General features: G+C 35.0%; 3 protein-coding genes across 7 annotated transcripts; all 3 read right to left on the bottom strand.

Moving 5' to 3' along the window:
• Positions 1 to 388: 388 nt before the first annotated feature.
• Positions 389 to 3,810, bottom strand: LOC133316852 (uncharacterized). The gene is made up of 3 exons (XM_061518641.1): positions 3,662 to 3,810; positions 3,394 to 3,567; positions 389 to 1,092 (listed from the first exon to the last, which is right to left on the bottom strand). The coding sequence occupies exons 1-3, from the start codon at positions 3,705 to 3,707 to the stop codon at positions 791 to 793; spliced, it is 522 nt and encodes a 173-aa protein (XP_061374625.1). The 5' UTR covers positions 3,708 to 3,810; the 3' UTR covers positions 389 to 790.
• A 1,778-nt stretch (positions 3,811 to 5,588) lies between these two features.
• Positions 5,589 to 14,206, bottom strand: LOC133316845 (disease resistance protein RPV1-like). 5 transcript variants are annotated; one of them, XM_061518634.1, is made up of 9 exons: positions 13,622 to 14,206; positions 12,168 to 13,239; positions 11,761 to 12,063; positions 9,935 to 11,520; positions 7,212 to 7,710; positions 6,938 to 7,099; positions 6,648 to 6,804; positions 6,165 to 6,335; positions 5,589 to 5,864 (listed from the first exon to the last, which is right to left on the bottom strand). In XM_061518634.1, exons 1-4 carry the CDS (start codon positions 14,104 to 14,106, stop codon positions 10,042 to 10,044), a joined length of 3,339 nt encoding a protein of 1,112 aa, XP_061374618.1. In that variant the 5' UTR covers positions 14,107 to 14,206; the 3' UTR covers positions 5,589 to 5,864; positions 6,165 to 6,335; positions 6,648 to 6,804; positions 6,938 to 7,099; positions 7,212 to 7,710; positions 9,935 to 10,041. The 5 variants fall into 5 exon arrangements, with proteins under 5 accessions (XP_061374618.1, XP_061374615.1, XP_061374614.1 ...); XM_061518631.1 differs by having other exon boundaries at positions 7,212 to 7,328; positions 11,755 to 12,063; XM_061518630.1 differs by having other exon boundaries at positions 7,212 to 7,391; positions 11,755 to 12,063.
• LOC133316838 (DEAD-box ATP-dependent RNA helicase 20-like) lies at positions 5,800 to 7,320 on the bottom strand. Its single transcript, XM_061518622.1, has 6 exons — positions 7,212 to 7,320; positions 6,938 to 7,099; positions 6,648 to 6,804; positions 6,589 to 6,596; positions 6,165 to 6,335; positions 5,800 to 5,864 (listed from the first exon to the last, which is right to left on the bottom strand). The coding sequence occupies exons 1-6, from the start codon at positions 7,318 to 7,320 to the stop codon at positions 5,800 to 5,802; spliced, it is 672 nt and encodes a 223-aa protein (XP_061374606.1).
• Positions 14,207 to 25,430: the final 11,224 nt, after the last annotated feature.

Raw genomic sequence — 25,430 nt, forward strand, 5'->3', positions numbered from 1 at the left:
AATATCCCACTCTTCTATTATTTATAAAGTGTAGATCTGAGATTCTAAAACAATGGTGTGTTCCAACAGCTCATTTGGAATAACCTGATTATGACTATGTTATATGCCAATATTCTTGAAGAACGTTTGTTATGAAAGAAACCTCTAGTAAGAATACTCAGATTTAACCACAGTTCATTGCAATTGCACAAAAAATTTTGTATCCCGATCTTAATGTTTTAGGTTTACCTAAGCAAATCTGCTCACCAACCTCTCCAGTTGCCATGTGGTGATGGCTCGAACTTAAATCTGGCTCTATTTACAAAACCAATAAATTTATTGAAAACAAAAATGGCATCTATGAGTAAAGAACACAGGTAATACACATCAGGTGTCATCAATTTCTTTTTGGATAAACCACAGGTATCCTCCATGGGAATGGGAAGGATCCAGGATTAAAGCTTTAAACTCTCCCCCTCCCCCCCAATACCACAAAAGATAGTACTGGGAAGATCAAACACAAGTTCTCAACCCCATCTGCTCAGCTCTCATATGTCAACTGAGCTACCATCATTTGGTAGTGCTATCAATTTCTCGTACTACTATCTAACCACTAACCAGAAAGCCACAGGTTAATATTGCAAATGACATATTAGGACATCAGGGGACTCAACTCTCATATCCCAACAAATGTACAATCTAAAATTCATCATACCAAAAAAAAAGAAAGCATTGGAGGAATCAATTCAAGTAACATCGAATTCAGGAACTTTGTTATCTTCCTGCGGATAAAGCTAAGAGGAAATTATCATTAGATACTTGGGATGGATTTTGACCGAATAAGCTTTTTAAGTAGAGCTTTCTCTTCATCAATTCTCTGTTTCTCCTCTGCATCTTTTGGTTTGACCTTTCTCTTCTCTTCCAATATCCACTTGAAGAGTTCCCGTTGTTGGTCCTCAGGGATTGGTTCACGTTTGATCACAGGATTTGTAATGGGCGGTGAGGACACAGAGGTCTCAGCAACATGAGCTGTAGCATCTTTTTTTGAGATGGGAGTTGCAGCTTGTTCCTCCTCACCAGTATCTTTCTTCTTTGTCCTCGTAAACAAATAAGCTGCACAGTTCAGACAATCATGAGTTCAATATACAGCGACAAGAACAAAGATAGACTTTGACAATAGAAATTCAGTCAAGCACAATAGGCTTGGGGTCAGAAAAACAGCATGAGTAAGATCTAATAAACCAAAAATTATGGCATGCTAACAGAGCAGAGTAGTTACTCGTTCAAAATATATTAACTACCCTCTCATGTTAAATGTATTGAATGAGTGTGACAATAATTTTTCAGTACATTACTGTTCAGAGAGTACTTAATTGAGAAGCGGACTTTGGCTAAATTATCATTAGAGAATAAACTAGTTACTAATGCAAGAAGTGATTTAAAGTCCATAACTCCTACTTGTAGCTAAACATTTTAACAAGTAAGCCATCAAAACATAAATTGTAAAAGAATGCTCGTAAAACTGATAACTTATAAAACTAACTTCAAATTCCACATTATCGCAACAGTACTGCAGCATAAAATATATATAAAATAATACCCAAAAAGATAAGTTTCTATATCTTTGATCTTTAGACCTTTTCTCCTCTATCTTATTTACCAAATCATGTAGAGGAGAAATGGCTTGCACATATCGTTTCTCACTAAGATTAGAAACAGACACAAGCCAATCAGTCATCTTCCATAAGATCTGTGGCAATAACTGTAATGTTCCATTTGATGAGAAGTATTACAATTTAGTTTTTAATATTTTTTATTTCAGCAAAATTTAAAAAGTATAAGGCTAAAGATCTTTTGCAAATCTGTACATAGGATGACGTATTGATAAATTACGAAATTAGTCCTAAACATGATTAAGGTAAGAGATTTGTAAAGAACCTTGGGATACACCACCCCAAAAGCTAGCTCAAAGGGTGGGAGTGCCCAAGGTCTTATAAACTCCACATTAGTTGCACATACAACCAATGTGGGACTATATATCTCAACACGCCCCCTCACACAAGAGCCCATAGGGCTTGAAGAGTGGACAATGCAACAGGCCCAGCCTACCTGTGCTAAGAAACGCCACAAGAGAAAGTGGGGGGCGGCGAGACTCTGATACCATGTAAAGAACCTTGGGATACACCACCCCAAAAGCTAGCTCAAAGGGTGGGAGTGCCCAAGGTCTTATAAACTCCACATTAGTTGCACATACAACCAATGTGGGACTATATATCTCAACAAGATTAAATATTTTTGTTTGTCAAACATTGATTCAATGAATCAATACAAAGAAAATGATACAATTTTAAAATAATTGCCAAAACCATAAAATCTTCAGTTCCAAATGCAACCTAAAAGTTACAATGATACGAAACTAGCACACTTACCTTAGAAATGATGTTGCTAGCAACCCAAACTATCATAAAACCAAAACCACTCCCCATTAAACCCCGACTAGCAAAGGCAGGGTGATAGCAATCCTTGTACGTAGTCTTACCCTTGCATATATGCAAAAAGATTGTTTCCCGAATTTGAATCAATGACTTTTCAGTCACAAAAGAACAGTTTTTACCACGCAAACTCAACTATCATATAAGAAAATAATAATCAAGCATGCATCATACTATCATAGCAATAAAGTCATAAGGTAGCCTGTCTTGGCCACTTGTGTTTTGGCCTTTAGAAAAAATAACCATCCTTTTGAACTTATGACCTCAATCACTTCCCACCCTACTGGATGTTGTACAGCAGAACCTGAAGATCACCAAAAATACCCTCCCCAAGAAAACAACACTGCAGAACTTATGATCTCACTCACACACCACCCAAATGAATCAACACGTCAAAGGTCAAATGCTGCTTAATGCAGTATCATCCTGCCCTCATTAACCGATATCAGCACATTAATTTTTAGGGAGCATTTTGCGCATAAGAGGAGCAAAATAAACACTGGTAGGCCAAACCAAACAACACCAAACCCGAAGAGTCAATTTAGCCTCCCCCATTTCTCAGCAAATGGAATCAAATATGCCAATGAATCCAACCCATGAAATTTCAAACCCACTCCCCCCCCAAAAAAAAAAAAAAAAAAAAAAAATTCCTCCTACCATATGACTAATAAGTATCAACTAAAACAAAATATAAAGCTATCACTATTCAGAATGTAAAAATAAAAGGAAACTTTAATTCCTTTCCAACATCAACAATCTAGTGTAACAACAAATACTAATGCAAGAAAAATAAATATCAAACAAATAATAAATATTGAAAATCTCCAACCCAAACCTGATTTCATAAAGTCCCGCATCATTAACAAAGTACAAAACACCAAATTTGAAAAAAAAAATGTTGTTAGGGTAAAAAAAAAATCACCTCCGACAGCGAGATTTACAACCAAGAGCATAGGCCAAAGGAATTTGTAGCGGCGAACAAAGGGTTCCTTGGGTGGAGGCGGCGACGGAGGCGGAGCAGTGGGGTGGGTCCCCATCGCCGGCGGCGAGGAAAAACCGTTGGATTTCTGTTGCCCCTGTAATTGTTTGTGTTGCCCTGTTACCAAAGACACAAACTTGGAACCAAAAATAAGAGATTTTCACAATTTTTCTTAGGAGAATGAAAAAAAAAAAAAAGAAGAGATTTTCACCTTTTCGGGGCTTATTGGTATAAAGTTTCGGTTCACCTTCACTCATTCTTCTATTCTTCCCTTTTACCTTATTATTCAACCATTCACTATATCACAGTATCACACACTCAGTTCCTTTCTCTCCTTCTACGCAAACGCAATGCAAAACCATGAACTATTATGCCAATCTCTCTTTTCTTATTTCTCACGACACCTTTCTTTTTCTTTTTCTTTTTTAATTTTTGAATATCTATTTCCATTATTGGTTGATTTAGATATTATTTTCAGATTAACTTTTTAATTACTTATTTTAATAATAAACACACATATGTATCAAGAAATTTACGTAAAAACTAATAACCAATTCAAATAATAAGTACATTTTTCCTTAATTAGAGATTTCGAATTCAAATTATAAAAATGGAGCTTGAATTGAACTAATTATTCACATTTCTTAGGTTAGTAATTCACAAATTATGTGATTTTTTTTTTTTTGTAGAAACAAATTATGTGATTTAATTATCCAAATTTTCGTAATCCTAACAAATTTAATTTAGCTCAGGCAGATAAGAAAGTTAGAGTGCAGCGTGTTTGAGATGTCATTATAATCTTGAGGATAATTTACAGGCCAGTAGAGATTGTCCTGATGCCAGAGAATTATGGGAGCATTGGGTTCCTTCTGATAACCGTAGTGACTTTTTCTCCACGGATCTTCACATATGGATTCAGACAAATCTAGGATTAAAAGGTCCTTTTCAAACTGATCGAACTTGGCCTTTGTATTTTGGGGTGATAGCTTGGTGTTTGTGGGGGGAAAGAAATAAGACGATCTTTGATCAAACTAGCACTTCGAAGTATAGTCTCATTAGGCGCATTACCTACACTTGTGGTAATATTCAATTGGCTAATGAAACTCTTATTAAGATTGGTCATCAGGAGCTTAGAAGAGAGGAACGTCTTATTCACTGGAATTTCTCCTCTGAGGGTTATGTTAAACTTAATGTGGATGGTTCCAGCATAGACGGTGGGCAAAGGACTGCATGTGGTGGAGTCATAAGGGATGCTGCTGGGAACTGGTTAACTGGTTTTACAAAATTTCTTGGGAGTGGTACTTCTACTTCAGCGAAAATTTAGGGGTTCTTGACAGATATGAATCTGGCTTGGCATAAAGGATTTAAGAGAGTCTTTGTGGAGGGTGACTCCAAGGTGGCTTTGGAATTTATAGAAAAGGGTGTGACGTAAGTCATCCTCTTTCTGCTTTAATCATCCGAGCTCGTAGTATGCTTCAAAGAGACTGGATTATTCAGCTTAGTCATACTTATAGAGAAAGCAATCTTGTTGCTGATTGGCTTGCTTGCTACTCATGCACCTCATCAGGATGGACTGTTGATTGTGTTGGATGTCCCTCCAACGGCTTGTTTGGAATAGCTTCGTAATGACTTGAGGGGAGTTAGTCTCCCAAGATTGTGCCCAGTATAGGGCTTTTTTTGATGTTGCTTTAGTTTTCATTGTATTTCCAAAAAAAAAAAGTTAGAGTGCCAACTACCCGTATTTTATTTATAATTTGGTAAATTTTGATTATTTGTGACAATCTATATGGAGAGGCATAACTCATTCTCTTGGCTAGAATTGAAGTTTCATAATCAAAGAATGATATTACCTTATAAGAACCCCATAAAAAATTAAATAAAAAAAATCAATTCGTAGCTAATTCTTTCATTGTAGCATATTAGCTTGACTTTCTAGAAAAAAGAACCTGTTTGGTACTCAACTTACTTTCAGCTTCAATATATTTAATACAGAGACAGCCAACTGCAAAATGCAACTATATATATATATATATATATATATATAGGTAGATAGATAGTAGATTTTAGTTCTGCTAAACAACGTGTGGTTCATAAGAAGGAAAATGAAGGTAATCTAACTGACAATTATTGTTGTTTCCTGCAAAATGAATTGTTGTTGTATGAACTATGATGTATACACAATTGTTTGATGGTACATGTTATATGGACACTTGAACGAAATAAATTAACAAGAACACTGAATTCCTACCACTACTCTTACAAGTTAACACTAATTTACAAGTAGGACAACATAATATGTCAGCAGCAACATAAAGGACAGGATTCTTGGAGTTTCCTAACGTTCATCAATCAATCAGCTCCATGGACGAGCACTGCCATATAACCCCTCCCACGGTCTTGGAAACCTCGGTGACCTGATTCATTGCAGTACAAAAATAAAGGAGGATTTCAAGAACCAAAAGTGTGCAGCAAACAAGGCAAAGTTCTACAATTGGAGCATGTTAGAATTTTGAGAGCCCCAGAGGCCAAGGACAAAATAAATCCCTTTGGATAACTACACATAAGTATCAACTTATATGCTATAGTCCCATGTCAACCAGGCATAACTAAACCATACCCTCTCAAGACTTGAACTAAAAATCAAGAGGGATAGGGAACCAATAAATGTATATGCACATGCTAGCCCATGTTATAAGTGGGTCCATTCGACTAACCTGAAGGCGGACGTTGTGCACCGCATCCCATTGCAAATCTGGCATTAGCAGCTGTGAAGAATGTGTACGCAATTCCTTTTGCACCAGCACTTCTAGTCCTCCCAATGCAATGAACATAGTCCTCTGATCCCGGGAAGTCATAATTTATCACATATTTCGCATCCTTCACATCTGACAGTAACCAAACAATAGAAAGGATCAAGATTCATGGTTGCATGCATAGGAAAGAGTAATTATCTGATAAATAACAATTAAAAAGGTTATAATATGTCAACAAATGAATGCAAAATCTAACTAGTAATCAAGTAGCAGCATCCCTTATTGGTAATGGACTAGCAACTTAGCAAGAATAGCAAACTGAGTGCATGAAGCATTAAGAACAGCAACTTGAATATGACAAACAATACTTATAATACAGTATTACACCATTTCCTGAAATTTTACAATTTCAAAATATTGATCACATTATAGAATAAAGCCAACCTGAGAGACAAAATCTTCCGTATCTGAGGATCAAACCCCATGTCCAACATCCTATCAGCTTCATCCAATACAAGGTATGTGACCCTCTGCAAATTAGTATGATTTGACTCGAGCATATCAATTAACCTTCCCAGAGTGGCAATTACAATTTCAACACCTAACCACAAAAAATAACAGAAGCATAACCAAACTCATAATTACGAAAAAAGGAAAACTGTACAAAGAGGTAACAATCGTAGTTGAGTTATTTAACCAAAGTCATCACTTTGTATCCTCACTTCAACACATACCTTTCTGGAGATCATGCACCTGAGGTCCCTTTGGAACCCCACCACAGATGCAGGTACTCTTAATCTTTGACGATGAACCAAATTTAGTAGCCTCTTGTTGTATGAGGACAGCAAGTTCCCGAGTTGGAGCCAAAACTAACACAATTGGTCCATCTCCAGGATCTGCAAATATTGTTAAAGGAATTATTAGACAGAAAAGAAAAGGTAGCAAAGACAAAGAACGGCACCTTCCACATGAAACCTAACCATCTCAGTCGTTTCCATATTTCCTTACCTAGAATTGGCTGAGCATTTACATGCACTATGGAAGGCAACAGGTACGCAAGTGTCTTCCCTGATCCTGTTTCTGCGATTCCTATCAGATCATGCCCCTTCAAAGCCATTGGCCAACCTTGAGATTAAATGGGTGTAGGTTCAGTAAAGCCAGCTTTTGTAATTTCTTGCATTACATACTCTGGATTAAGTCAAGGCTGTAAATCAGTAAGCTGTTTGAAACATGGCATCCCATTCTTTCTCGTTGAAACTTTTGCAAGATAATTCATACAAGTCAATTAATTCCAAAAAAAATGATTTTCTCCTTTATTTTGCCTTATTTTCTCCAAACAGGAAGTTTTGAACACTTCAACCTAATGAAATCACAAACTATCTTCTGAATTAAAATAAGCCAACCAAATCCTCAACCATTAGGGAAATCCTTTTAGCATACTATTTTGCTTGATGAAGAGTTTTGTATAGAACCACCAAACCCTGTAGGTGCACCTAGCCCGGAATCACTAAGAAAATAAATAAAGCAATTCAGCAAAACATTTTAAACAAATATAGATAAGATTGTGACAGCTGAAATTATAGGGATTTAGGGGAAAGAGAGAACAAAACCTGAACAATAATCCTAATAATAACAAATCCTGCTTGATGTATGGTGTGTTACAAAATAGAATACACAAGTCCTTATTTTTACTAATACCAAACTCCTAATTCCAATTAAATAAGGAAACAAATTATGAAATATAAATATCACTCCTAAGAGATCATTTAAGATCAATATTTTCAGAAGCAGGGTCTGCTCCGGGAAGAGGAAGAGGAAGAAAGCGTTTTCAGCTTCTCTCTCTAGCAAACAATCGGCCTTTTGTTTGCAGGCCCAAATCACCATTTTTGTGGGGTCATTTGGGCTCAAGCTAACCCATGCCCAAGTCCATAAACTTGTTGCATGCACGATATTTTAAAACTTATATTAACGGGGGAAGGATATTGTAACAAACAAGTTGTGTTACTACCAAGTTACTGCCAATCGATGTAACAGTGAGATTGATTGCTAGTAGGGGTGAAAGTGGGCTGGGCTGGGCCAAGCTTTGCCGCCAAAGCCTACGTCAAAAAAATTTCAATTTGGTCTGGCCCAAGCCTATTACGAGTCTAACTGTTAGTCTGGCTTGGCCCGTTTATAAAAAAAACAAATAGTCTGGCCTAACCCATTAGCCTGTTAATTTTTAACTTCCAAACAGAACCATGAATCAACTTTACAAAATACTCAAATTCTGTTGCTAAACCAAAAATCATAATTTCAACATCCAAACAGAATTATGAATCACAACAAAAAATTCATACAATCTGCATTTAAGTCATTTTCAAAAACAAAATGCTCAAACTAAATAACAAATATTTCATCAGATCCAACAAACAAATCCATACTATGTAAATTAAAATAATTACATGAATCCAACAACACATCATGATGTTTGTAGTAAGTATAATCTCTCTCAAAAACCTTTTCATATATTCATATACACAATTTAACATGTTGATATGTTGGTTCCTCTTATATAAGAAATAAAGTTAGATTTCTATTAAAATATAATCGAATATAATTAAGTTATAAATAATTACAATTGATTAAATTTATATCTTTTGTTTTTTTTCAAGCCATACTTATTCTATTTTATTTTATTTAAAATAAATAGTACAATATAGGCCGGTCTATAGACTTATAGGTCAGGCCTTGTGAAAGTGGGCCTACGGCCTTTTTAATAAACAAGCTTTTTCAAAGCCCAAGTTCGGCCTATTTTATGAAATATACTAGGTCAGGTTTGGCCTGACGTAGGCCGAGCCGTAGGCCCCTGTGGGCCGGGCCGGCCCAGTTTCACCCCTAATTGGCAGTAACACAACTTGATTGTTACAATATAGTTCCCCGTATTAATGTTACATTCTTTGTTTCCTTATTATGCAAGGTGGCCTGCAGTGTTTAATACAAAAATCTAAAATTGCTGACTGAACAGAACTTCGTAAGAAAGTTCATGACACGAGTAAGTTATTTTTCTAACTGACCTCTCACACTCAATGCTGCAGAAAGGGTAAGAAAATTCAACTAGGATCAGATGGCAGAAGGAATTCAACCGATATATGAAAATTTGTACATAGCATGATGCATAGCTGACAAATGTGATTTATCAGCAAGATAGAAGCTGGAACATGATATCAATAGTTTGCTATGAAAAAAAATATCTAAATGGAAAAATTGACAGCACAGAGAACTATTTAAAAGAATAAAAAAAGAAAAAACCAAGGTGGAGAAATACCCAAAAAAAAGGAAGAAAAAAAAGATAACTAAGGAGACGTAGTATTGCTACTTTTAAGGGGATGGGGAGAGGAGAGGGTATGAAGCTGAGTTAGTGACATGGAAAATTTCAAGACACATGCAAACTTAAATGCTTCATATTCCTGTCAACTATACAATTGTACTGAGGTCGCAAAGTGTGGAGTTTGAGAAAACATGAACTCCAATATAGATAGATGCCTATAGAAAATAAAGATACAAACAACTCATCAGTAGCATTAAGAAATGCCACCAAAGTCAATTTCTGAGTCAAACATAGCACAACTGCAATCTAAATGGGTTCAAACACAAGCCAGTGATTCAAAGATTTTTACAAATACCTATATATGTCACTTGTAGAATTTAAGGGCTATATGAAGAGAGAGAGAGAGAGATGAGGTGGTTGATACCTTTTATGCATTCAAGGGAATAGAGAGACTATATCTTTCAAACCCTGTGTTTTGTTCTTCTATATTCCAGTTGGACGGGATGGGTGGAAAGACGAAATCAATGGATTTCAACTGATTTTGCGTCTCTTTCTTAACTGATTGTGTGTCTCTTTTTCAACAGATTCTACTCCTTTGCCTTTCCTCTCATCAAATCCGTCAATTGTTTCTGACTCAATTTCCATTTCCGAGTCCACCCTTTCCAAGTACACAGGAAGGACCCCACATTCTTTCACACGGAACAAGCCATGGCGCTCCCCAATATCAGTTCTAACACTGAATTCAAAACAAACCTTTGATTCACCGTTGCGGAGAATGTGCAGAGAATGGCTTGCATCATACCATACATAAATATGATCACAGTTCAAATCGAAAACTTTTATATAATAAGGCCTTGATGCATATCCCACCTTTCTGCCATCTTCCGAGTAGCATTGACATTCGATTTTAGCACCATTATAGTCCTTCTCCATTCCATAGGACGCAGAAACAACTGCCGAAAAAATCAATCCCAAGCCGCCAGCAATTCCAACAGTTATGGAGGAATGTGTTGTTCGGTATTTGAACTGCTCTGGGACTCTGCTTCCTGGTAAACAAACCTCAGTAGAGTTATAATTGTAGAAGATGATTTTCCAACTGTCTTCGTCTAGGGATATATTACCACGTGAAGCACTCTTCATTGTTAATAGAGCATCTTCAACAATGCAGTCGAGTGAAGGTCCATCCAATTGCATAGCATTCTTGAAACAAAAGCATTTCTTCTTTACATACATTGTTTCTGAAGAAGTCTTTAAAGTGGATACTCTCACCAATGATGTGCAGTTATCTGCATTAAACAACTTTATATTCTGAGGAAGCTCTGGCAGACATTGAAGCTTCCTGCAATTCTCTAAGGACAGAATTTTTAGATTTGAGAGGTCCTTGATGCTTTCAGGCAACGTCTCCACACTGCTTCTATCTAGTCTCAATTCCTCTAATGATGCTAACCCACTGATGTTGTCTGGGAGTTCAGATAAGTTACAACATTCTTTCAAATATAGTTTTTTTAAAGATCGCAAACCATCAAACAGTACATGTAACTTCTGTTTAGTCACTATGTCGCTGCTTGAAATCCAAAGCTTCGTAATCAATTGTAGGAAAGACAACTCATTTGGAAGATTCTCAAGTCTTAAACCTTCTAGATCGAGCTCCTCAAGCATTCTTAGACGACCGATTGATGGGTACAATCTTTCGATTGCTGTATCGCTTAAATCCAAGTTTTCAATTAAGTCCGAGGACAATGAAAATTCCTTCAGACTTGAGCAGCCACTAACACTGATATCCTCTAGAGATCTCAAATGCTTCTCACATATTAGACTTTCCAGTTTTTTGCATCCATCAAGTAGCAAAGTAACAAGTGTGTCGTTAAAAAAAACAGATGGGTGAACATCGCATAAACTTGCACAATTGGTGAGTTCCAGATATTCGAGTTTGGACGCGCCAGACAAATTCGGGAGCTTCATCAACTGTTTGCATTCAGTTAGGTCCATTAGCTCTAAATTCACAAGTTCCTGTTACAATTCAAAAAGGAGACGTCAAAATAGAATATCCTAAAGTTTCATTTAAAACTGAGAAATAATAAGTGTACATATACGTTGAGATATATAGTCTCACATTGGTTGCATGTCTAACTAATTTGGAGTTTATAAGACCTTGGACACTCCCACCCTTTGAACTAGCTTGGTTTGAACTAGCTTGGAGTGGTGTATCCTAACTTTCTTTACAATATACATGCGCACACATACACGCACCTGCATGCCGTCCCAAAGATACTCAATATTGCTGTGCGGCAAGCGAATCTCAACAAGCAGCTCAGCACGAAAAGGTGATGGAAGAGACTTCAAAGGATATCCATACCACTCAAGGTACCTCAATTTATCCGAAAATGGCAAAAGAGCTGGAGGAAGGTTCACGACAGCAGAACTCTCCTCACCCCAGGGGACATATAATTGAAGAAATCTTAAACGGGTCATCATGCTGAATGTGTCGGCACTTATGCGTAAATCTACTCTTTGAGACAAATCTATTGCCATGCCTTCAACTGCATTAGTTCCCTACCAAAATAAGAAATAATTAAATAAACCTAACCTGTAGCAAATTAATTATAATTTCTATCTCAAAATTTCAAGTCTTGTAAAAGGCCAGCGCTTTTCCGTACCTTGTTATTGTTAAGTACATCACGAACATCTCCAATATCCCTCAGTCGGCTACGTCCTCCTGGGTCTCTCCGAACTATATCCAAACCCATTTCCTGTAGCAAGTCATGCATTTGTATTCTATTGCCCCGTGAAATAGTTACAAGGGCTTTGTCTTCAAGGACTTGTATTCCACTGGTAGCGAAGAAACCACACGCATCTAGTATGCTTATGACGTAATCTTTATTTCTATCTTTGAAAAAGAATGCAATGTCCAGAAATATTGCCTGGTTTAGCTCTGATAATCCATTATAGCTCACATGTAACACGTTTTGAATTTCCTTAAAGGATTCCCTCTTGCTCTCAAATTTATTCAATTCACATTTCCAAAATTCAGTATCTCTGGAATGAAAATGTGAACCCAATACTTTTAAAGCTAAAGGAACGCCTCCTGCACATGCAACTGCTCTTTCTGAAAGATCCTCATAACCTTCTTTAGGTTGGTTTTCCTTGAAGGCTGCTAAGCTAAAAAGCTTTAAAGATTCTGGAAACTTCCATTGCGTGACGTCATATATCACATCAACTCTTCCACTAAGCATATGCCTATTTCTCGTAGTAATAATGAGTCTACTGTCTGGGCCAAGGTCATCTAGTTGTCCACACAATAATTCTTCTAGTTGAGAAGAACTATCAACATCATCAAGTACAATGAAAACTTTTTTACTACTGACCCTCCTCTTAATGAATGTGGATCCAGTGACATGAGATGTTGTAATTGGTTTCTTTAGTAACTCAGAGAGAAGCTTATCACGTGTAAATGTTAGTCCGAACTTCTCTGATTCTTCTCTTACATTTGCCAGGAAGCATGCACTGTCATATTGTGAAAAGTGTTTGGCAAACATGTGTCTAGCTATGGTTGTCTTACCTATACCGCCCATGCCCCAAATACCAATTCTTGGAACTTGATCGAGTAATGATTCAATGGATTTAGTGCTCTCATCAATTTCAACAAGGCCTTTCAGTTCATTAGGATACATCAGGGACAGCTTTTGCCAAACATCGTTCACAATGTTTTGGATGAATTCAGAATCATCCCTGGCCAAAAAAGTAAATAAATAATAAGATTTTAAGAAAGAACAAAATTAGAGGAACAATTCAATATCGTGCGAGTGCTTTAATTTACTCATGTCTGACCTTGCTATATTTTGAAATTTAAATTGAAGATATATTATGAATAATACCATCAGATCTCTATTAATTAATTTCTTTACAACATGAGAGATGACTTGTAAAAATTACTCAGCCTCTTGAATAATCATGTTCATAACAAATTCAGCCTTTTTTTTTCATAACATATATATATATATATATGTTCTTATTTTATACAAGTAAATTTTTGAAATATACTATTTCAAAAATTTACTTGTATAAAATAAGAACATATATATATATATATATATATATATATAATAGTTACCTATGGGTACGAGAGTCAGAGTCCCATCCAGATATATTGGCGGCTTCAGCGAGTGCAGCTTTCCACTCAGACACTTTGTCTTGGTTAGATCCACTATTCGTGAAATCTCTCTCATGTTTGGCAAATGCTTTCTCGTAACTTCCCTTCTGTTTACGTACATGTGATGGATCTGTTTCATAGAAAACAGGTATAACTACCTGTCCATGATATTTTCTGCACTCGAGTATTTTGACGAGTTCTTCCAAGCACCATTTTGATGTAGCATAGTTTTCTGAGAAAACGATGATGGATATACTTGAGTCCTTGATTGCTTTTTCAAGTGCAGTCCAAACCTCATCTCCCTTTTCAAGCTCATAATCAATGTATGTTTCGATGTTTTCGCGGCAGAGAGCATTATGAAGATGGCTAGTGAAATTGGTTCGTGTATCCTCACCTCTGAAGCTAATGAATACATCGTACTTTTTGGGAGAGGAGGAAGAAGACATATTCTGACTGACTGACTAGCTATTGCGATTTGCGAGTGCTAAGGAAAACCAACACACTTTTCTTCTTCCTTTCTCTCCTTCGATTTTTGTATACAAGAAAACAGATCAAGAGCAGCGTATTAATATAGAAGAACCATACGCCTTGAATAGCTGATTTCGTTCTCATTTATGTATTTATTGTTATTTTGGTTTGGTTCCTCAAATACTTCTTTTTTTTTCTTTTAACATTCAGAGATGTATTTATTATTTAATTATATTTTGATTTCTCTTTACAGGGAAGATTGAAAAATATTATTAACTCGAAAGTATATATTTCAAGAGAAAAGTGTATCTCCTTCTTTTGAATGACACAATTTGTATCATTTCACTTTCACAAAGAAATGGGACACGCATCTTTACTTTTTTGGTCCACACTCTCTCCTCCTTTATCTATTTATTTCTCTCACTTAAAATAACACAATTTTATATCCTTCAAAATGAGACACACTTCTTTTCAAAAAATGAACTTGAAAAACAAAAACAAAAATAAGTAAATTTTAAAAGAAACAAAGTAAAATAAATCTAAACAATTAAAATGAGAATTATTACTTATTTTTAAGAATCAAAATGAATTTTCAGTAATGTGAAGGGAAGTTACGGAGCATCTTCTTGGAACTTGCATAGCCTGTGCTTCAGCAAACAATAGCCACTCTCACTCCTCATATTCAGTAATGTGAAGGGAAGTTACGGAGCAGCTTCTTCGAACTTGCGTAGCCTGTCCTTCAGCAAACAATAGCCACTCACTCCTCATCTAATGGCTCTCACCTACTACACGAAATAAAAACTCAATCTTATGGCAGCATTAATTAGGATATTCTAACTGGCGTTTGGTTGAGAAATTTTTTTTGGAATAGTAGAGAAATGTAATAGATAGAAAAATGATTGGAAAGATACATAAAGTGAGATAGGTAAAAAAGGTAAAAAAAAGTTGATTGGTGGGAAAAAAACTTTACTGGAAAAATTAGATAACTTTATGAAATCAACAGTGCATTAAAAATTAGATAACCGATTTTTCAAAAAATCCCACCTTCAAATTGGGTTTCTAAACAGTGTGGATATCTATGTTTCTCATAAATCCATACAAATTGGATAGATAGATTTTTGGTGAAAATACGTTGAAACAAACATGGTGTTTCTAATAGTCATACTTGATAAACATAGATATCTACTGAAAAGCTCCCAAACAAACACCACCTAGAAGAATTTTCAATTATTACCTTATTCTTATCTTACTAGATTATATTAATTTATGAAATTAGGATAAAATTATGATTTCTTAGGCGGCAATACTTAGGCGGTTCATTTTCTCTATAAAATGTGAAAAACCTAATCAAATGAAATAACTTTGTTGTTTGAAATATTGTAGTGAAGTCTCAAATCGATTAAAAATAAATAAGTGAGGACCATCAAATCAAAACCTCTGCAATTCAGCGATGGACTTACTGCAAAACATGTAGACAACATTACAAAGAGACTGTGAATGCTTCAAATCCAAATACAATATATGGGGAATGTATTTTTTCATATTGCATGAGATAATATTTTTCATATATACATAAAAGTGGGTAAAATTTACTATTTTTTTCTCTTTTCTTCTTAGTGGGTCCCATTTTTATTTTTATTTTTATTTTTTGTATTATGTTGCGAATTCGACAAGTATACCGTTCGTTTTAAGTAATAAAGTGATAAGTAGAGTATCGTTCCCTCGAGGATTAATGCACCAAGTACTAGTTTAACTATTCCCCTTAAGTTGAAAAATAAAATTGGTTTCAGTTGTGAAAGTAATTGATTTTGGAATTTCAAAATAGAATTTAAAAACAATTAACTTTAAAACAGAAAATTAATAACAATTGATTTTGAACGCATGCAAGAAAAGATCAAGAACGTAAGAAAATATTAATGAAAAATTTATAAAAAGGATGTAGTCAGGATGCACTTCACCTCTGATCCTCCCTTATATTCCTATATTGTATTTTATAATTAATTGATTGATTTTCTCAGACAATTCATTATTTTCCTATAAAATAGTTGAACCATAATGTCTTAGTGATTTCAACCCTTTAATCCAATCAGAATTCTAATGTCTTAGTAATCCCTCTTGAATTAAGCATTAAGCAAATGAATTATAAGTCTGCAATTTATGTGAGCTTATGTCTAGATCATATACAAATTGTTATGCTACCCTTGTCCAGATTAAAACTCCAATATGTCTATTGTGAATTCTAACCTCAAAGCCCTATAATTTAGAGTGGCCAATTCTAAACAGGATATAAAAAAATTAACACAGGTAGAATAAAACAAACTAACTAATAAACTTATAAAATATCAATACAGGAAATATAAAGGATTCACATTGGATCCGTGATCCCAACTACAAAAAGAAATTAGTCAGATATATTCATGTCTGGCTTAAACAAATTAAAATAAAAATTGTTCATGAAAGAAAAAGAAAAGAAGAAGAAGAAGAAGAGGGAAGATCAATGGTCTTCGATTTTCAACTCCGTCGGAATCCTGATCTCCAGCGCGAGTCTCCAAGCATTCTCTCAATTCTCTAATCCTCACAATTCTCTCCAGCCAAAGATTGTTTGCTATGAGGCCCTGAGTCTCTATTTATAGAGTTTGTGCCTTGCTCATAAATCTTGATCAAATCTTCATTGTATATCTTGGGTCCAATCTTTCCTGATATAGTCTGATTCAAATCTTGATCATATCTCTTGATTTCAATCTCCTCTAATTCAAATCTTGTCTTTTTCTCTGCTGCTCAATTGGGCCCCTTTCTTGTACTTTTTCATACAAAAATATAAGAAAATCAGTGGCAAGATATCTGATTGAGATTTTTCAATTTAATAAAAATTCTAACCCTTTTTATCCAAGATTTATCAAGATTCTTTATCTTTTTGGCTTAAAATCATATATATGCTGGAGGCATATCAAACAATTTCCAGATTTGAACGTTGCTATCATCAGCTATGTACTAGATCAAAGTAGAAACAAGGATGAATTCTGTGGAGAGAAAACACGGAATACAAATACCTTAAGAGATCAGACTGCTATGTGTAACATCCCGGGCGCTGACGAGGGCGGGGAGTGATCGCCGGTGCGTAAGGGCACGGACAAGGAGCGGCTCCTGACAGGCTTCTAGGGACGGGGGTACATGAATGAATCGAATCAACACCCGAAAAAGAGGGATTCCAGCGACTGTGCTGGTATGGGACGGTACAGTTGGGAATGACTTATAAGAATTAATTGGTACTACCTATACTAACAAGATGCATCTACTTTTTGGTAGCCCGGATCGGAAGAACTCCACAGTTAAGCGTGCTTGACTTGGAGCAATTCAAGGATGGGTGACCTTCTGGGAAGTTTTCCCGGGAAGTGTGCGAGTGAGGACAAAACACGCTGAAAAGTCTCGTGTTAGTGTGTGGGGACAGTCGTTGATCCTTGCAAGTTGCCAGGCGTTACACTATGCATGTATAACTTCATTGTTGAAAAACTCTAAACAATATTTTTCAGTTTTATCAAGAAATTCATATCATAACTTAAATGTTTCTCACTAGATAAATATGTAACTCTCATCACTCTAGTGTTTGAAGGTTTCACACTCATTCCATCAGTGTAGTAGTAATTCCATAGGCTTGATCATATTCTCAAATTCCTAAGATTGAGGAACTCATTTGACATGCATACATCGATCAAAAGGTCTTGGATAGGTTATAACTTGGCCTGGTTTGGGGGTAAGAATCTTTGGAAAGAGGCTGATTAATTTGAGAGAATGAAATACTGAGATTTTTGACAATACTTTCTTCTCAGTCTTTTAATTCTGCACTTTTCATCATTTCGGTATTCTTATTCCCTTTTTCACTATCTTTTTCTTTTCTTTCCTTGTTTGCAGATGTTTTCTTTCTTTTCTCATTTGAAATGCATTTTTGCATACCATTCTTTCTTTTTCCTTTTTCAACTTACTTAACTTTTCCTTGAGAAGTACCTTGATTTTTTTCTTTGGTCAACATTTCAAAATGTAACAATAAACACATACCAACAATGCCACTTTGAAAGTGGTATTGTATGATAACTAGGCAAATGGGATATATAGAATGAAGGATTTGACAGAACTACCTTTCTATTATAGGTTACTTTTGTAATGATATTAAAAATATTTGTATTGACATTAAAAAATTAATAAGAGGTTACTTTTGTAATTTTATACCATTTATCCATCAATATTCTATCATCAGCCAAACATAGACTTCAAAAACTTTAATCAATTTGACTGGTAATATTTTACCCAATCAAGCAATTTTTTTTTAACTTTCCTACCTAACTCATTTTTCCTGCAGATTCCTGGTAATTACATTTCCCTGGTAAAAAAAAATTTCACCTGTACCAAACGCTCCTTAAAGGGATTCTGAAATGAAAATAAGAAACATTATAAAATTAATAAAATATGTTTTTTTATTTTTTCTTTTTGACCCGCCAACCCACCACAAAACGGGGTGGGTTGGAATTTTCAACCCATATCAAAATGCGGGGCGGGACGGGCTAACCCGTTATTGGCAGGTTGACACAGGGGCGGAGCGGAGCGGGTCGACCCATTTTGCCACCTTTAATTTTCATTATTATACTTCGTTATGCATAAGTTCTATAAGAAAATAGGGATTATGCCCAGATTTCAGTTTTATTACAATTTTTTATAGACTATAGTTTAAATTTGCGTATGCGTCATAAATCAATATTAGGAACAGCAAACGCGTTTAGCTAGTTGTCCTAACGTCACAACGGATTAATACGACAACAAGAAAAAAATTTGGAGAAGAAAATTCAACATGCATGGGGAAGGACTTTAAGGGAGCGTTTGGTAAAAGAAAAAAAAAATTAACAAAGAATTACAATTACTGGAAATATGGTGGGAAAATGAGTTTTCTTGGAAGGTTAAAAAGGAGTTATTTGGTACCGAAAAAATTAGTTTCAGTTTTCTGACTCTATATTTGATTGAAGATAAAATATTACTGAAAAAATGAAATGAAATTATAAAAATAACCCTTGGCTAAAGACTGATTTTGAATCTGAATATTTGTCAGATTTATTGGTATGAATTCTTCCAGAACTGGCCTTTCTCGCCTTGATTTGATATCCAAGCATGAAGTTGCTGCCTTGAAGCCTCTAGAGCTGCTCCAACAAGAAGAAGAAAAAATGAGGGAGATTAAATTGCACTTTTTGCATTTAGTTTATTGGAACATTGTCAATTATGTTTGGTATGCATGTTTATCAAAAGAATGATGATGATTTCAAGGTATACCATTGGTGAGGAGTTGCATGCAGAGAGGAAGCTCACGCTTGAAGGCGTTAATCTTGAGAGTTAAGACATTCTTCCTCTAAGCGCGAAAGGGACTCTTCGATCAAATCAAGGCGAAAGGCCAGTTCTGGTAGAATTCATACTAATAAAATGGGAAACACGCACAGTACATGAAGAAGAAGGTTATTTTCATAAGCTATTTCACTCTTCTTTTTGCATTTTGTCGGTAATCCAAAAAACCATCTTCTAGGTGATATTCTTATATAGTGTTTTTAATCACAATTTCCAAACAAAAGACAAATTTTGGGCAAATCATTTTTATGGAAGAATTTTTTTTAATCTTATATCAAACATGGACAAATTGAAATACCATTGTCACTTGGGTGGGTATTTATAAATAAAACTCCTACCAAACACCCCCTAATAGTGGCAAATACTTTTGATTAATGTGTAGAAGGGTTAGAAAATTTATGTGTTTGATTGGCTTCTAACCCATTTAATGGGTTGAATTTACATATATATAAATGCTTCAAAATATAATGAAAAGTAAATTTCAATTAAATAAGAAAGAGACCTATCCCATAAAAATATCCTTCCTTTCCTTTTTAGCAGGGGAGTAGGTATCTCGTAGGACACTTATCTCATATGGGATTTAAGGCTCAATAAGTGAAAAGCCTAATAGGTCCAAAGACTATGACTTTCAGGAGAAGGAAATATGATCATTCCTCGTACCTTGGCAATTGTGCAAGCTACATGACATTAGCAACTCAAGACTCCACAACTTCTTCGATAGCTAATGGCTAAAGGACAGACACATGCATATACATCTACAGAACATAGCCTAACATTAAACATCTCGCACACGTGTGACCTGCAAAGGCCACTCCTGTCCATCAATGAGAATGATTATCACCATAATAAAATGGCAAAACTAGGACGCTCAACCACTATATAAACAGAAGCACTAAATTTAGGTATGATCATATTTCTATTCAGACTTAACTATCTAAGATATCTATTAATTTGAGTGTCAGAGTGCCTTACATATACCTCCCAAGGTTATATTTACTAGGGGTGTTCATCAACTGATTCAAACCGCGAAAACCGAACCGAAAAATCGATAACCGAATAAACTGAAAACCGAAAAATCGAAAACCGAAAGAAAACCGCAAATTTTAATTGGATTGGATCGGTTTTCGGATGGGTTGATAAAAACTGATCCAATCCAAACCGATCCAATATATTAATTATCCTCTACTTACTTGTCCTTTCTCCAATCATAGCCCAAAAATTTCTAAACTCTAGACCCATTAACTCATTAACTAAACCCAAAAAAAAACTTAGTCACGTCTCATCAACTATAGTATTGTTTACTGATATTTTTGTATTTCAATTTTTTTTTTTACAAAGCCAATATATACAAAAGATGTTATTTGCACAATAATCATGAAACTAATTTTAGGATATTCAAAAAACCGAAAACCGATCAAATCCAAACCGAAAAAAATTGGATCGGATCGGATTTGAAAAAAAATCTAAACCGAATGGATGATTACATGATCAAACTGAAGGGATTGGATTGGATGAGTTTTGCTTCCAAAACCGATCCAATCCAGACCGCGAACACCCCTAATATTTACAACTCTCAAACTCTCAAAACTCTCAAAATAATAGTCTTGGTTTTACTTCCCTTCATTCCTTCGATCTTTTCTCCTCTAAACTCTCAAACAAATCCTTAAGAAACAACCGTGAAAATGAAATTAACATCGCGATTGATTCATGCACTGAGTTTATTGACACTGGACCATTCAGTTAAGATACCATTGGACCTTACATGAACTAAACGGGTAGTTTTAGAAGTTTCCCCATGGATAAACCTAAAAAGGACGCTTCAGTTGAACCAAAAAAAATGTTTATTTGGAAATAAAACTGGGAAATTTATATTTGAGGATCACTGAAATTAGAGGTGTGCATGGGTCAGGTCGGGTCAGGTTTTTGTGCTAACTCGACCCAACTTGGTTTTTATAAGTCAGATATTTTGACCCGACCCGGTTTAATTTGATCCAAGTCAGGTCTGACTTGGTTTGGATTTTTTTGAACTAGTTCAGAACCTGTTCGGATCTGACCTGACTTGGTTTCTAAAGTGGGTCTGACTTGGTTTCTGAAGTGGGTCAAATCTGACCTGATCCGTTTTTGATTTGGTTTTGTCACAAAATTTCGTCGAAATTTCTACGTTGCAAACCACAAAAATTTCGTCACAAAATTATTTTTTCGTCGGAATGCTTTTTGTCGAAAAGCGACGGAATTTTTTCTCTAATGACAATTTTTACAAAAATAAATTTTCTATCGAAATTTAGTTTCCGTCAAAAGTTTTGACGAAAATGATTTCCTCCATCAAATGTTTTAAACGAAAAAAGAATTCCGTCAAAAAATTTGACGGAATGTTTTTCGTTTAAAATTTCGATGGGAATGTGTTCTGACAGAAATTGTTTTGAGGGAAATGTTTTATTTGAAACTTTCGACGAAATTTAGATTCTCTAAAGAATTTTGACAGAATATTTTTTCCATCAAAATTTTTTATGAAAATATTTTTTGTCAAAAAAATTTACGAAAATTGTTGATAGAAATGTGTTCCGTTGAAAATTTTGATGGAAATATTTTTTATCAAAAAACTTGACGAAGATATTTAGTCAAAAAAATTCGATGGAAATATGTTTCGCTAAAAGTTTTGATGAAAAAATTTTTGTCAAAAAATCTAACGAAAATGTTTCCGTCGAAAACTTTCGCCGAAATTTGAATTCTGTAAAGAATTTTGATGAAATTTTTTTCCGTCAAAAAATTTCAATAGAAACATGTTTCGTCGAAATTTTTGAGGAATATGTTTTTTTGTGATATATTTTGACGAAATTTAGATTCCGTAAAAAAATTTGACAAAAACTTTTTTTTGTCAAATTCTTTTACAGAATTATATTTAGTCACAAATTTTGATGAAAATATCTTTCGCCAAAAAATTTTGCGAAGAATTTTGATGGAAATATTTTCTGTAAAAAAATTTTGACGTAATTGTTTTACGTTAAAACTTTTCTTTTAATGTAATTGTGATTTTTTTTTTCATATAATGGGTATGGATCAAGTTTTGGGTCAATGAATCATTATTAAAACAAGTCAGGTCTAAAACGGACCCAAATAAAAGTGGGTCAGTATTTAAATTCAGTTCAAAAAATAGGTATGTATGGATTATATCAAAGTCAGATCAAGGGCTAGGACTTTTTTTGCACACCCCTAACTACTGAAATTGTCAATGTCGACTAGAGCTGAGAGTGTGGATTTATGACTAAATGGGCATGCAAATTATACAAAAATAGGCATTGTACAAAAAGATTAAGCATAAATAAAACAAATTTAATCAGAACAGAAGATGGGCATGTCTGTTTCCAGAAGAAGAGCAGAAAATGAGTGAATAGAGAATTGGAGCTGGAAATAAAACGGTGGGGGCGGTTACCTCCTCCGGTCACGGTAGGAAGTGGGGTCGCCGGAGAGGTTGTCGTAGCGGCTCATGATGCTTTTCAGGAGCAGGGTCTGCTCCGGGAAGAGGAAGAGGAAGAAAGCGTTTTCGGTTTCTCTCTCTAGCAAACAATTGGGCTTTTGTTTGTAGGCCCAAATCACCATTTTGTTGGGTCATTTGGGCTCAAGCTAACCCATGCCAAAGTCCATAAACTTGTTGCATGTACAATATTTTAAACTTATAGTCCATAACATGATGTTTTAAAAAAAAAAAATATTTGTTCCATGAAAGCGGCATCATTAGGATATTCAAAGAAGACTGCTGCCTGTAATTATAAGCCAAATCATTAAACATGAAGTCACGAATTTGCCATTAGCTCTCTCTCAATTTCTTTGTCTAGTCTTTCGAGATAAACTCGCCTGTTGAAACCAGCAATGTGCTTTGTCGTTATGCATATTTCTAAAATGAGATAAACCAATAAGGTAGTTGGTAGTTGCTATGAAACTAGGACTGGTTCTGATTTATAAGTGACCCTTTAATATTTGATACTTAATTTAAGTGTGACTAATAAAAAGTTTTGTATCAAAAAATAATAGACTAACTATGATACATATAAATAAAAAGATTCATAAATTCAATGTCTTATGATTTTAAATTGAGTTTTAGTGTCACACTCCTAGTTGAGTGTGTTGCTTAGACCCACAGTAGAGTCACTGATTGATATGTGTATATTAGAATTTGAATATGGTAGTTGGAAAGCTTCCACTCGAGGAGAAATTGTCAGTTGTAAAACTCACATTTGAGAGGAAGATAGTTGGAAATTCAAGTGTGAACGATGAAAAAGTCTCGAGTTAGAAAAGAATGGGCTAGACATGATACATATAGGGAAAGAACCAAGAATTTAGTATCTATTCAATTGTAGGGACCTTAAAATTTAGGTGGAGACATGATATCCAAACCCAAAGAATATATAGTTTAACTCATATACATCTTCTCCTACCATTTAGATAGTGTGTTTATGAACATTGCAAAGGATATATGCACGTTGCGGTAAAGAATAGTATATGGGTCGTATAATCAATTCTATTTAACTTTAAACTATTTATTTTTTCAGTTTTTCTTATTTTGCTTCTGCCTGGGACAATCTATGCTTCTACATGCTAAATTGAGACTTCTATTGAGAAATGTGGTAGATTTAACACAAGTTCTGAACAATACCTCTCTTTCCCCCCTCCCCTCCAAACTCTTTGTAAATCAAAGTGCACCTAGTCAGTTGCAGGGACACAACTATAATAAACTATCTCTTTTTGGATATGACATGCGTAATACATTTAATTTATTAAATTTTATCCACAAAGGTCTTTAAAGAGGATGAATGATAGACCATGACAGCAACATCATGGATAAGGCAAAGGCAAATGGATAATGACTCAAAAAGAGGCCCAGAATGCTATCTGCTGAAGTAGTAAATGCAGGGGTGTTCATTTGGATCAGGTATGGGAGGACACCAACTTGCCAAAACTTTCTGGATATGTTACAATATAGGGCCCAAAAAAATGAGTGGCATTCCCATCGAATAAGCAGATAATCTGTCTGTTTCCTCTTATGGAGAGAGTTTTAGGTATATTGGTTTAAGATAAGATGGTTCCCTTACGTATATATTTTTTTTGTAAAAAAAAAATATGATATCAAAGCCAGTAATCAAGAACTCACGAGTTCAATCATTATTACTTGATTCCTCAAATAAATTCTCTTACACGTTATATTATGTACCACACAAAAGGTTTTTTAAGCACCTAATGTATTTAAGAATCTCTTCCTTCATAGTACTATGCAAGACTGTTTTTTCAATTTGAACTCGTACTCTTTTAATCATAAAAAAATAATTTTACCATCCGGGCTCGTTTAAAAGTGCATACCACAAACCAAAAAAGATAGAAGTCACTTTTCAATTAAACCCGACCAAGAAGTGTGCTACTCAAAAATAGATGGAACTGCATACAAGAACAAGTTGAGCTGGTGAAGTTTCTTGCAGCATTGCTATTTAAGATTGAATCATACTAGAGAAGGGAGCCTGAGAGAAAATGTTTTCCTCCTGATACGTATTAAAAGTTTATGGAATCTAAAAAGAAATGAATTGAACTTAATTTAGATTATATTTATGCAATCTCGTGTCATCGGAACAGTGACCTTTTTATCACGTCTGGTCAAAAAAATTATCAGACTACCACGTCAACAGTAAATTTTCCCAGAATGTCACGTGAGATAATTCGCTACACTGTGTAGCGAAATATGCTTGCAAATAATTCGCTACACAATGTAGCAAATTATGTAATGTCAGAATGCACAGTCAGCAAAAATGACACGTGTCAAGCAGGTAGTAATTCGCTACCTTGTGTAGCATATTATGTTCGCGAATGATTTTTTGACACGTGGCACACTTTCGCAGGAAAAAGCTGACGTGTCATAATTTGCCACCACTAGTTG

The sequence above is a fragment of the Gastrolobium bilobum genome, unplaced genomic scaffold (assembly GCF_033153095.1).
Source record: "Gastrolobium bilobum isolate Gb01-03AN ecotype WA unplaced genomic scaffold, APGP_CSIRO_Gbil_v1 utg9213, whole genome shotgun sequence".
In the NCBI taxonomy this organism is placed as follows: Eukaryota; Viridiplantae; Streptophyta; class Magnoliopsida; order Fabales; family Fabaceae; genus Gastrolobium; species Gastrolobium bilobum.

Excerpts from the sequence above, each read along its gene's own strand:
- LOC133316845 (XM_061518631.1), bottom strand. The coding sequence starts at position 14,106 with ATGTCTTCTTCCTCCTCTCCCAAAAAGTACGATGTATTCATTAGCTTC. Across the intron at positions 13,240-13,621 it reads TCTGACTCTCGTACCCATAG|GGATGATTCTGAATTCATCC; the intron begins GTAACTATTATA and ends TTTTTTGGCCAG. Across the intron at positions 12,064-12,167 it reads ATGTACTTAACAATAACAAG|GGAACTAATGCAGTTGAAGG; the intron begins GTACGGAAAAGC and ends TTATTTTGGTAG.
- LOC133316838 (XM_061518622.1), bottom strand. The coding sequence starts at position 7,320 with ATGGCTTTGAAGGGGCATGATCTGATAGGAATCGCAGAAACAGGATCA. Across the intron at positions 7,100-7,211 it reads AAATGCTCAGCCAATTCTAG|ATCCTGGAGATGGACCAATT; the intron begins GTAAGGAAATAT and ends CAATATTTGCAG. Across the intron at positions 5,865-6,164 it reads TGCACAACGTCCGCCTTCAG|GTCACCGAGGTTTCCAAGAC; the intron begins GTTAGTCGAATG and ends GCAATGAATCAG.
- LOC133316852 (XM_061518641.1), bottom strand. The coding sequence starts at position 3,707 with ATGAGTGAAGGTGAACCGAAACTTTATACCAATAAGCCCCGAAAAG. Across the intron at positions 3,568-3,661 it reads TACCAATAAGCCCCGAAAAG|GGCAACACAAACAATTACAG; the intron begins GTGAAAATCTCT and ends CTTTGGTAACAG. Across the intron at positions 1,093-3,393 it reads TGTAAATCTCGCTGTCGGAG|CTTATTTGTTTACGAGGACA; the intron begins GTGATTTTTTTT and ends TGAACTGTGCAG.